The following is a 12178-nucleotide window of genomic DNA, read 5'->3' as shown; positions in this document are numbered from 1 at the left end:
CATGATAAAGGTGCACTTTATGGACTGATCAAAAGGAAAGATGCAAAGGAATGACAAACAGAAATTCCAAGGTGGTGGTTACCCTAGTGGAGGGGGTTGGGCATGGATGGACATAAGCACTGGTGATATTTTACTTCTTGGGTTGAATGTTAGGTTCAAGAATCTTCAGCATGTTATGCTTTTGTTTTTGTTTTTGGCACTGGGGACTGAACCCAGAGGTGCTTTATCACTGAGCCACATTCCTAGCCCTTTTTATTTTTTATTTTAAGATAAGGTCTCAATAAGTTGCTGAGGGTCTTGCAAAATTGCTGAGGCTATCCTCAAACTTGTGATCCTTCTGCCTCAGCCTCCTGAGTCTCTGGGATTACAGGCATGTGCCATTATGCCCACCTTCATGTTATGCTTTAACATTTACGCATGTTATATCCATTCTTTTTTTTTTTTTTTTTTTTTGAGGATTAAATCTGTGGACATTCTACCACTGAGCTACATCCTCATCCCTTTTCTTTTTCTGTATTTTATATTGGTGAATTATAATTATACATAACGGTGGGATCTGTTGTTATATACTGTATATACACAAGATATATTTCTCCTTTCCCTTTCTTTCTTCCTCCCTCCCTCTGGTTCCCTCATGACACCCCACACATACAGCTTGCTTCTCCTTTTTCCTCTCTAGTTTTCAAGTAGATAAGAAAACATACAACCCTTGACTTTCTAAGTTTGGCTTATTTCACTTAAAATAATGTTCTCAAGTTCATTCATTTTTCTGCAAATGACATAATTTCATTCTTCTTTATGGCTGAATAAAACTCTATTGTGTATATATCACATTTCCTTTATCCATTCATCCATCGACAGACACCTAAGCTGGTTCCATAGTTTGGTTATTGTGAACTGTGCTGCTGTAAACATGGGAATGTAGGTATTATTATAGTGTGCTGACTTTAATTCTTTAGGATACATTCTGAGGAGTGGTTTAGATGGATCATAGCTTGTTCCATTCCTAGTCTTTTGAGGAACATCCAAACTGATTTCCATAATGATTTTACCAATTTACAATTACACCAACAGTGTAAAAGTATTCCTTTTTCTCCACATCCTCTCTAGCATTTATTATTATTTGTATTCTTGATAGCTGCCAGTCTAACTGGAATGAGATAAAATTTCATTGTAGTTTTGATTTTCATTTCCCTAATTGCTAAAGATGCTAAACATTTTTCATATATTTGTTGGCCATTTCTTCTTTTGAAAAGTGCCTATTAAGTCCATTTGCCCACTTATTAATTGGGTTATTTGAGTTTTGGTTTAGTTTTGTTCCTTATATATTCTGGATATATATATGTATTTTATATATATAATATGTATTTTTAGTTGTCAGTGGATCTTTTATTTTTTATTTATTTATATGTGGTGCGGAGTATCAAACCCAGGGCCTTGCATATGCCACACAAGCGCTCTATCAATGAGCCACAACTCCAGCCCTATATTCTGGATATTAATCCTGTCAGAAGGGTAGTAAGCAAAGATTTTTCTACCATTCTGTAGGTTCTCACTTTACATTCTTTTTTATATAATTTTTTAAACATGGTGATTTTTTTTGTGGTGCTGGGGATTGAACCCAGGGCCTGGTGCGTGTGAGGCAAGCACTCTACTAACTGAGCTATATCCCCACCCCTCTTTACATTCTTAACTGTTTCCTTTGCTGTGCAGAAGCTTTATGATACCATCCTATTTATTCACATCCCTTTTTATTTTTATTTTGAGACACAGTCTCACTAAGTTGCCAAGGCTGACCTCAAACTTGTGATCCTCCTGATTCAGTCCCAGAAGTTGCTGGGATTACAGGCATGAGTCACTACTCCCAGCATGTATATAATTTTGTATATATTAAATTATATATTTTAAAAGATGAAAAGTCAATAGAATACAACTAAATATTTAGTAGTATACAACTAAAATAGAAAAATCTGAAAAGCCTTATAGCCTTCCTAAATTCTGATTGAACTAATCACTTCCTTATTAGCAAATTTGTTTTTCATTTATCGTATAGCAGAAGTAAACTTTAGCCTAGTTCATGTGACAAGTGAATGAATTAACTGATCATATTACCTTTTTCCAAATAGTCTTTTCAATCCAAGTCTGGAAAAATCTTATCTCTTATAAAAGCTCTTTTTTTTGTACTGAGAATCAAATCCAGGGATGCTTTCCTACTGAGCTACATCACAGTTTTTTTTATTTTTTGATATAAGGTCTCCTTAAGTTGTTGAGGTCTTGCTAAGTTGCTGAGGCTGCCCTTGAATTTGCAACGTCTTGCCTCGGCTTTCTGAGTTGCTGAGATTAAAGCATAAACCACCATGTCTGGTTCCTACAACAACATTTTTTTAAATAAACCATGCTTTCCCTTATACTTCACATTTCCCACTGGCAGAAGGCACACTGACCTTGAGTTTGACAAAAATATGTGCTTGTGCCAAGACCCAGAAGGGCTCTCCGAGAAGTTCCACCACTGCTGAGAGACCAAACAGTACCACTCCAGTTCCATAGTGGGGGACCACATCAGGACTGGGCACTTCAAGCAACTGCAACCAGACCCAGCCCAGGAATAATGACCAAAACACACCCAGGGGGACTCTGGAAGAGCAGGAAAAAAATATATTTTGATATGCTCACATTCAAAATAAATACAAATACATATTAAAATAATAACACTGAACAGAAAAAAATAGTCATAATAAAAATAGCTATAACAGTAAGTAGCTGATAGTAAGTAACATAGGTTCTACCTACATGCCTGGCACTATGAGGCAAACCCTTCATATCATTGACACCTCACAATAATCCTCTGTCATTACCTTACTTTAGAAGATGAGGAAACTGAGGCTGACAAGCTCTGGGTAAGCTGGCCAAGGTCATGAATAAGCAGTCAAGAGCAAAAGCAGGACTAAATACTGGTCTCACTCCAAAGCCTACACTCTTAGCCACTGGGTGTCACCAACTTGGTAAGCAAAATTCCCACAAAAAAAATGCCTGTTATCTGTGTTTGAAAGGACTGACAGTATACAGCCAGTTCTTGAGTCCCAAATAACCCAAAGTCCACTGCACAGTATCCTTTCACATGTGTATCACAGAGCACTTAAATATGACTGGGAGTTGACAGCCATTCCTCTAATAAAATGAACACCTATCAACCCTGATGACAGTCATTTTTGTGAAGCAATAAGGAGTTATGCAAGGGAGTATTAGGAAACAACCTCAACCACCAGTCCTCCCTGCGGGGATATAGCTGCACAAAAGCCATTATAGTTTTTAGCTGATATACTTGGTCTTCAAGAATATCTTAAAAGACTCAGAACTAAAATTATAGAACAAAATTGCAGAAAGATATAATAAAATCCTTAAAAGGTTTTCAAAAAATAGTAAGACTAAGTGGTTGTTAAAAAGCTCAAAACATACTACAGGGCAAAAGATTAGGGTTAAAAAGATGTCACAGGCTAAGTGGGGCCCAGAGTGGTGATAAGAAACAGCAAAAAGAACCTCCAAAGTTAATAATATCAGGGCTAAAGTTTGGCCTCCTGGTTCGTGGATATCCAAAGAGAAAACAAAGCAAGAAGCAATTCCAAAACAGACACTCTCCCCTTTCTGTCTCATATCCATATCCCTCCAAACCCCACTGCAAAACCCAACTGCTTCAGGCAGGTATTGCTGTTTTATTTATTTTTTTGTTTGTACTGGGGATTGAACCCAGGGGCACTTAATCACTGAGCCACATCTCCAGTCCCTTTTATTTTTTATTTTGAGACAGAGTCTCATTGAGTTGCTTGGGGTCTCCCTAAGTTGCTGAGACCAGTCTTGAACTTAAGATCTTCTGGCCTCAGTCTCCCCAGCCACTGGGATTATAGGTATGCACCACTGTGCCTGGCTTCACTTACAACACTCACTACATTCGCCTCCCTGAAACTTGTCTCCTGGAAAAGCACAACTTACGTTAGCCACAGAAGATTGAGGGTCTGGCTCCAATCCCGCTGGGCACTTCCACTCAGACAAGCTCTGCGGAAGGCCTCTCTGGCCAGGAAGGTGATAGTGGAGTAAAGCAGTGTTAATCTGTAAAGAAAAAGCAGAAAGCAATAAGGCCTCCATTTTTTCCACAGACAGAACTTCTGGGATTTCTTCAGCAAAAGGCAGGAGAAAAGGTCTTCATCACAAACCTTTAGTGGTAAGATGAAGGGCAGTGAGCTCTTATAGGACCCTCACCCCACTCACCACAGCAGTCCGATCCACTTGAATAACAGAGTTAGGAACCAATAAGGCACACCTGAATGTGTGTGTCTACATCACATTTGGGATAGAAATCGCTGCAGTGGCCCCAAAAGCTGCAGGTTTTGTGGCTATGGGCAGAGGTATAGCTGACCATAAGGAGGAAAGAATAAAGGAAAGAATAAGCCTTTGACCCCACACAGCAAGGGAACTTGTTGGTCACACTGACATGAGACAGTCATGAGATAGACATGGTAGTCCCTGCAAGAGAAAGTGAGGCTCTGCTATGTGAGGTGCTGGTCAAAGGAATTTCAGGATAGTAAGGCTGGCAACCATTAAGAGGCTATTGCAACCCAGCTCAGCCAGGCTTGTCAGGGTACCTTGCAGGTGGGTAGCAGCTGGGTAAGCTTTCTTGCACTTTAGCAAGGAGCAGCTAAAAGCAGAGGAACAGGCCAGACAAGGGCCGAAAAGGCAGGCACTGCCAATCTGGGGGAGGCTGCATAGGGAAAAAAATATAAGCACCTAAGATTTGGCCCTCTTCTTTCCTGCCTTTCAAAGTATTTCTTAAAGTATAGTCTCTGCTTCATAAACACCTGAGGAACTTGTAAAAATACAGGTTCCAGGGCCCTGGCTAAGCCCTACCTTGTACAAAGTTTCCAGATGATTTCTTTGCCAATCAAAGTTTGAGAATTGCCCCTAGACTCTAAGAACAGAACCAAAAGCATGTGCATAGTAAGTATCAGACATGAAAAGCTGTATAGAACATGTGTCTTGTTTATCAGAACATGAAGAAACACTTTAGAAGCTGAGCTATTCTGAGCACTCACTTCATTTCATATACTTTTGTGTCATTTGTGACTACAAAACATGTGTGGGTGTCCTTGAACAGAAAAGAGGAGAGTAGAAAAAACCAGCTGAGTCTAAAAGACAAAGCAAGTCAGTTTTACCAGTCTCCAAAAAGCTAATGATGAGGACTCAGGCTCTGATTCCAGTTACCATATCCCAATTATAAAATCACTGAGGAGGGAAGAAAGTTGGTGGCTTCAGTCCTGCTATTATCATGCACAGCCTCAGAACTGCAGAATTCTTGCTCCCTTTGCTGTTAGCAGGACAAGAACACAGGATTACACCTGAGACAGGGTTTGTAATGAATTACTCCCACTCTTCTCCTGGGTTCTAAGAGCAGGGAAATCAGAACAGCGGGCAGAGTAATGTGCATTTGGAGGCTGCTAATGGAAAACACTCCATGGGTCCATTAAAAGTAGCATTGCTCTGTCATTCCCCACCCCTGCACCCTCCTCCTCAGCCCAATGCTAAAACACTCTACTTCTGATAAAAGTCTACACTTCTAAAATCCAAACCATACACAGGTACAACTTGAAAGATATTTGACCAGGGATGTGAGCTGTGGACAGTGCAGAGTGCATTCGCTCTCACCTTACATTCACTATGCCAACAATTTCCTTTGACAGGAAGCGAAGAATAAATGCATTCAAGAAAAAGGTGATCACTCGAAACAACACCTGTGGAAAAAGAAGAAAAATACATAATAAAGTATGTTAGGAATGTTTATTTTGTTGAAATGAGGACAATGTGGTTGTTTTTTCCCAGTGTTATATAACACACCACAGCTATGCCACAGAGATTCTCCTCTGAACAGCTCATCCTGACTACCTTTCTTCTGAAATTTTGTTCTTTGGAGTCTCTCACCATCCTGTGCAATAGTCAGAGAATCTAGGAAAACTAGGCACAGTGGCTCATGCCTGTATTCCCAGTGACTTGGGAAACTGAGGCAGAGGAGGATCACTAGTTCGAGGCCAGCCTCAGAAATTTTGCAAGATCCTGTCTCAAAAAATAAAAAGAACTGGGGATATAGCTTAATAGTAAAGCACCCCTGGGTTCAATCCTCAGTACTAAAAAAAAAAAAAAAAAAAAAAAAAAAGAAGTACCAGCCAGAAAGGCACTTGGGAGTCTCCTTAATTTATTGATGAGAAGATGGAAGCCTCAACAGATTCAGTGAGTTTTTTCAGGTTCAAAGTCAAGCACTCCATGAAGTAAAAAAAGAATTAAAGTTAGTGATTCACATTGCCCAGTCCCTTAGCCTAAGCCTAACTTGTTTAGAAATAGCATACACTCAGCAACTGACAGCCTGAGAGTACAGCCAACTCACTAGAAATCATGAGGTCTAATTTCTCTTTCTTCTCTGCCTGGTAATATCTAGGGATTTCAATAATGTCATTTACTCTCTTTGAAATTTGTTTTTCTCAATTAGAAAGCAGAAAACAGTGTATTTTTTTCTTTCTTTTCTATTTTTTCTTTTGCAATATTGGGACTGAACCCAGAGGTGCTCTACCACTGAGTTACATTCTCAGCCCTGTTATATTTTTTATTATGAGACTTGCCAAGGCCAGCCTTGAACTTGTAATCCTCCTGTGTCACCTCTCAAGTGGCTGAGATTATAGGCACGCACCACCATGCCTGGCCACTATATGTTGTTATTTCTTTATTAAATACTTGCTCCTTTCCAGAAAGGAATTAACATATCTTTTAAATAACAACTGCAGCTGGGTACAGTTGTTACATTTCCAATCCCAGCTATTCAAGAGGCTGAGGCAGGAGGATCACAAGTTTGAGGCCAGACTGTACAGTTTAGTGAGACTGTGTTTCAAATAAATAAATAAATACTGTCTAGGGATGTAACTCAGCAGTGGAGTAGTTGCCTAGCAAGCTTGAGGCCCTAGAGTCAGTTTCCAGTACCACAAAAATAAAAATTAAAAAAAAACTCTGCAATAATAATATAAAATAGGGGTGGGAAGACAGAAACCAGTTACTGTCATTTGACAGGCACATATCCTAAGACTTTTAAACCTGGCATTTCAAGAAAACCATCTAAACAAAGAATTCTTCCCATGAGACATAGAGAACAAAACTGCCACTCAATGGAGTTGCCAAATGGAGATGCTGGATAGGAGGCAAGCTGTACTCACTAAGTGATGCCACTTGGCTTCCCCACCCACCCACGCACCCCCTTCCTGCATCCCAGCAGAAAATGACAAATCACTTCTGTGTTAAGCAGTCTTAGGGTTATCTGTGAACATATGCAATTTGGAAGAATTAATCAAAGGAAACTAAAATACTATATGGTCTGAAAACCTCTAGGCAAGTAACAGCATTCCCAAAGCGTGACAGAGTACCAAGGTTTACAATGCCAAGATCACCATCTTAACCTTTATGGAGTCAACAGTGACCTTTGAGAGTCTGATGAAAGTTCTGTAGCCTTTTCTTAGAAACATGCAGGTACATACATACACACCAAATTCTGTACTAAATGTGAGAGATTTGGAACCACTCACAGAGCCCTTACTAGAAAAAGTACTCAGCTGAGAATCTCAACTTACCATTTGGCTCTTGGAGGCATCAACTTTTAATTTTTAAAAGCCTCCATTTCCTCCTCTATCAAATGAGGCTATGTATCCCAAAGAGTTGATTGCAAGGATCAAATGAGATTATAGGGGTGAAAGCGTTTTTAAAAAATGCATACAAATGAAAGGCATTAATGACTGGTTCAGAGTTAAGCTCTCAAATACTTGCATAATAAGATGTAATTGCAAACTACCTGAAGTGTCTGCATTGTAACTTGAAAAAGGATACAAGACCCAATTAAAACACTCAAGAAACCTAAGAAGGGCTGGGGATGTCCCTCAGTGGTAGAGGACTTGCTTAGCAAGTATGAGGACCTGAGTTCAAATCCTAGTTCCTAAAAAAAAGAAAAAAAAACTTAAAAATTATGACTATTTTTTTAAACCATATAAATACACATTAACTTCAAAGTTACTGTCCAAGAAACTTAAGATTTCAGGTCATATCCATATCTCCTAATTGGTTTGGATTAGTAAATGAAACTGATGTTGCGCATGCTACCCAGTATACACCCCACACAGTGGCCCTTACTAACAGCACAAGCACAGTCTCCATTTATTTTCATAACAGAATTTATGGTTTTAAAAAACACTCTTTGGGGCTGGGAATGTGGCTCAATGGTATAGCAATTGCTTAGCATGTGAGAGGCACTGGGTTCAGTCCCCAGCACTGAACAAAAATAAAAGATCTTTCACATCTGCTAATTATTTGGCCTGTTAAAACAACCAGGTAAATACACAAAAGCAAGTAAGACTCAAAGTGAAGTGATTTGCCCAATGCCACACAGCAAGTAAATGGTCCAGCTTGACCCTAAAGGTAAGTCACCTAACTCCTAGTACAGGAGCATTTCCTGCTATAACTTGGTTTCCTTCTTATAAATCCAACCTGGGTAGTAAGGTATTATAAAAGGTGGAAAAAAATCAATATTGTGAATGAAGTGCTGAATTCAGTTATTTTTATTGTGAAATAGTAAAACAATTAGGTAACAGGGTTAGGTGAAGAGAAGCAGCACAGATCATGTGCAAAGCATCTTCTACATGCTTCATGGAGATTCCCTTATTTCAATCCTACACTGACCATTTAAAATACATTACCCCAATAAAAGTAGTTAACATTTATTAAGTACTTGTAATGTGCTTGGCACTTAGCAGGTATGATTTCATCTAATCCTCCTAATGAGCCTATGAAGTTACATTATTGTTCTCACTTAAAAGGAGGAAACTGGAGCTGGAGGTATAGTTCAGTGGTACAGTGCTTGCTTAGCATGTGCAAGGTCCTAGGTTCAATCCCTAGCACTGCAAAAAGAATAAAGTTGCGTATGATTCCAATGTGGCTAGTGAGGCCTAAGTAGCCCAGTCCTAAATTCATTAAAAAAAAAAAAAAAAAAAAAAAAAAGGAGCAAACTGATACTCAGAGAAGGCAGGCAGTCAGGCAGTTTTCTCAAGGGCAGGCATCTAGGAAGTGACAAGGCCCAAAACAGAGCCCAAGTCAGCCTGGTTCTTTCTCCTCACCTCCATGTGCCTAAGATAATGGGGAGGGTGGACTGAGGACTGTGTGAATTATGGTTGATTAGCTTTAGAATAATATAGAAAAATTAATTAAATCACTTAGAATAACTAGTTCCTAGGATTGAAAAAAATCTTTAGATGCCATTTGGATGACTGGCATATATCATGTCTAGCAAGTGACAAAAATTAGAGCCAAGAAGGGGGAGTGACTTGTCCAAAGTCACACAGAAGATACAGCCAATGTTTATAAAGTGCTCGGTTCTAAGATGCAGGTACTGTGTTATTCAAATGATCCCAATCAATCCTTGAAACTACCCTATGAACTAGCTACTTTTATCGCCCTCATTCTATCAATGAGGAGCTGAGGCTCCTGATGAAGTCACTTGTCTTGCGTTACACAGCAAGCACACGTTCCAATCAAGGCCTGCCTGAACCCACATCCCTGTTCTTGGCTATACCATATGGTTTAAATTCAGTGGGAGTCAGAAAGCCGAAAGAAGGTGTTTGAGGGTCAAGGATAGGACAACGAGGAAATGAATCCCTTGTCTTAAAATATCGAGTTCTCCAGTATAAAATGCCTCACCCCCACCATTTGATTAAATTCTCTCCTACTACCAAATGGGAAATACAATGCTCAGAAAGAAAATGGCTTGTTTGCAACTGCTCTGTCAAGTCTTAACGCGGGCTCCCACTGTCCAGACGCCACCTCACCACCACCTGTCTCCAGCTGACCCACTCCATAGCGGGATCCACCTCGGGGATGGGTCTGGCTCTGGGCCGCCTGCCCACGAATACTGGCTGCGCCACAGGCTGGGAGCAGCCCGACATAGAGTACCTGCAGGAGGAGACCGGAGGAAGCCAGTCGGGCCGCCTGGCCCAGAACCTCCTGGCTGCCCATAACCTCGGTGCCTCGGCTCCGTCAGCAGGAAACGCCGCCACCGCCCCGTTTGACGCGGGAAGATAGCGTCACGGAGCGGCTCGCTTGCTGATTGGTGCCTTGAGACGGCAGGGGCGGGGCAAGAGAAGGTGCGGCCCTTTGGCTCGGATCAGCTAGCGCGCCTGCGCCGCAGTGTCTTTTACTATTTGAACGCCGTCGTTCGCCTTCCGGTTGTTTCTGTCTTTCTCTGTCCTAAATAAGTAAAATACTGTGGCCAGTTTTAAAAGAAACTGTTACAGAGTATCCAAAGCCCTTTCTCTGAGGATCTCAGACAACCAAGAAATACTAACTTCCTTAGCCCCTTCCGCCAAACGGGGAACAATCTGCTCACCCGTTTGGTTAATCAGATTCTTGTCTTAGGTTTTGCCTTACACAATTGCATCCACAGTCCCCCCTAAATTAGGCCGGACAGGAATTCGCAGAGAAAAAATTGAGGACCAGAAGTTAAATACAACATTCGTGTATTTAACCAAAACATGTGAGGTTTTGTGAAATCTTTCCCAAAGCTCTGAGAATTGGATTCTGTTGCCAGAGATGAGGAAAAGTGAACCTTGGAGATGTGAAGTGACTTGTTCAAATCTACACAACTTGTATAGGGGCAGATTGGACCTCGAGCTCTTGCTGAACTTGTCTGCATGTTAGGAACTACCACTTTGGATGCTGAGGTAGGAGGATGACAAGTTAGAGGCCTGCCTCAGCAACTTAGCAAGACCTGTCTCAAAAAGTCAAAGGGCCAGGAATGCAGCTCAGCAGTAAAGTGCCCTGGGTTCAATCCCCAGTACAGCAAAAGAAAAAAAGTAAATAAAGAAAGAAGAGTTGAGAGTGGAAGAATGAACCAGAAGTGTTTTGTAAAATGTAAAGTTCCCAACATACAAACTCCACTGTTCTGTTGTGTTCTGTTGGTATTATTCTCCATGATGCTGGCTTGAGGAAACCCAGGCTTTTTCTAATTTGGCTTTCTGTGATTTGGCCCCAACCTGCCTTCTCACCATCTTTCATTCCCTCACTGCCCTTTTCCAGTGTACTCTAGATTCTAGCCACGTGGAGCCTTTACCAGTCTTCACACAGGCCCTCTTTCTGCGCAAAGTGTCTTCCCTGACAGAATCCCTTGCCTTTCTAGTCCCCCTACCCTACCCTCACTTCTGACTACCCCCAGGGGCTAAATGTTTGTGTCCAGTCAGAATTCTTAGGTTGAAGTCGAATCCCCAATATGATGGTAGTAGGAGGACATTTGGAAGGGAATTAGGTCATGAGGTTGGAGTCCTCATGATGTGATTAGTGCCCTTATAAGAAGACACTTGAGACATCTCTTGGTTGACCATGGAAGGATATAGCAAGAAGATGGTCATCCACAAACCAGAAAGAGAGCACTCACTCACCAGAAATTGAATTGGTTGGGTCCATGATCTTAGACTTCCAGCCTCCAGAACTAGAAAAATAAATTCATGTCTTTTTAGGTCACCCAGTCTATGGTATTTTGTTACAGCTGCTCAAACACTAAAACATTTTCCCCAAACACTGTGTACCCCTGTGTAGCTCTTAGTACCATCTGTATGAATGTGAAGACATGAGAATATGTCTCTATCAAACCAGTCCATGAGCTTCAAGACAGCAAGATTCAGGCCATTTGAATTTGCCTCCTGCAGTATTGTCAGAGAACATTCCTAAGGCTTGCTTTGTCTTCCAGAGCATTCCCCTTCCCTTCCCTCCAAGAGCCTGTTACCTTATCTGGTTTCATTATTTCAGAGCACTTATACCTATGTGAAATTCTATAATTTCTTCATAGATTTTTTTCAGTCTCCCTTCCACTAGAATTTAAGCTCCTTAAGGACCAGACATGTCTGCTATAATCCTTGCAACCATCCTTAATGGATACATTCATTCATATTCTCTCTCTCTCTTTCTCTCTCTCTCTCTCTCCTATCTTTCTCTCCAGTAAGAGGAATCAAACCCAGGATCTCATGCATGTTCAGCAAGTGCTCTACCACTGAGCTATAACCCCAGACCTAATGTCCCTATTTAAATCAGTGCCAGTTAATGAGTGGCAGAATGAAGC

At 40.8% G+C, this 12178-nt stretch overlaps 1 protein-coding gene across 2 annotated transcripts in view; it reads right to left on the bottom strand.

Moving 5' to 3' along the window:
- The window catches only part of Rft1 (RFT1 homolog), a 42144-nt gene extending 32024 nt beyond the window's left edge, over positions 1-10120 (bottom strand). For both annotated transcript variants that reach the window (XM_047531803.1, XM_047531804.1), the window contains exons 1-4: positions 10021-10120; positions 5695-5780; positions 3988-4104; positions 2445-2634 (exon numbers count right to left, since the gene is read on the bottom strand). In XM_047531803.1, coding sequence (XP_047387759.1) covers positions 2445-2634; positions 3988-4104; positions 5695-5780; positions 10021-10083 — 456 coding nt within the window. In that variant the 5' untranslated portion in view covers positions 10084-10120. The remainder of the gene's footprint in view (positions 1-2444; positions 2635-3987; positions 4105-5694; positions 5781-10020) is intronic.
- Positions 10121-12178: the final 2058 nt, after the last annotated feature.

The sequence above is a fragment of the Sciurus carolinensis genome, chromosome 17 (assembly GCF_902686445.1).
Source record: "Sciurus carolinensis chromosome 17, mSciCar1.2, whole genome shotgun sequence".
Classification (NCBI taxonomy): Eukaryota; Metazoa; Chordata; class Mammalia; order Rodentia; family Sciuridae; genus Sciurus; species Sciurus carolinensis.
The sequence above is the reverse complement of the archived record's forward strand: the minus strand, read 5'-3'. Positions and strand labels throughout refer to the sequence as shown.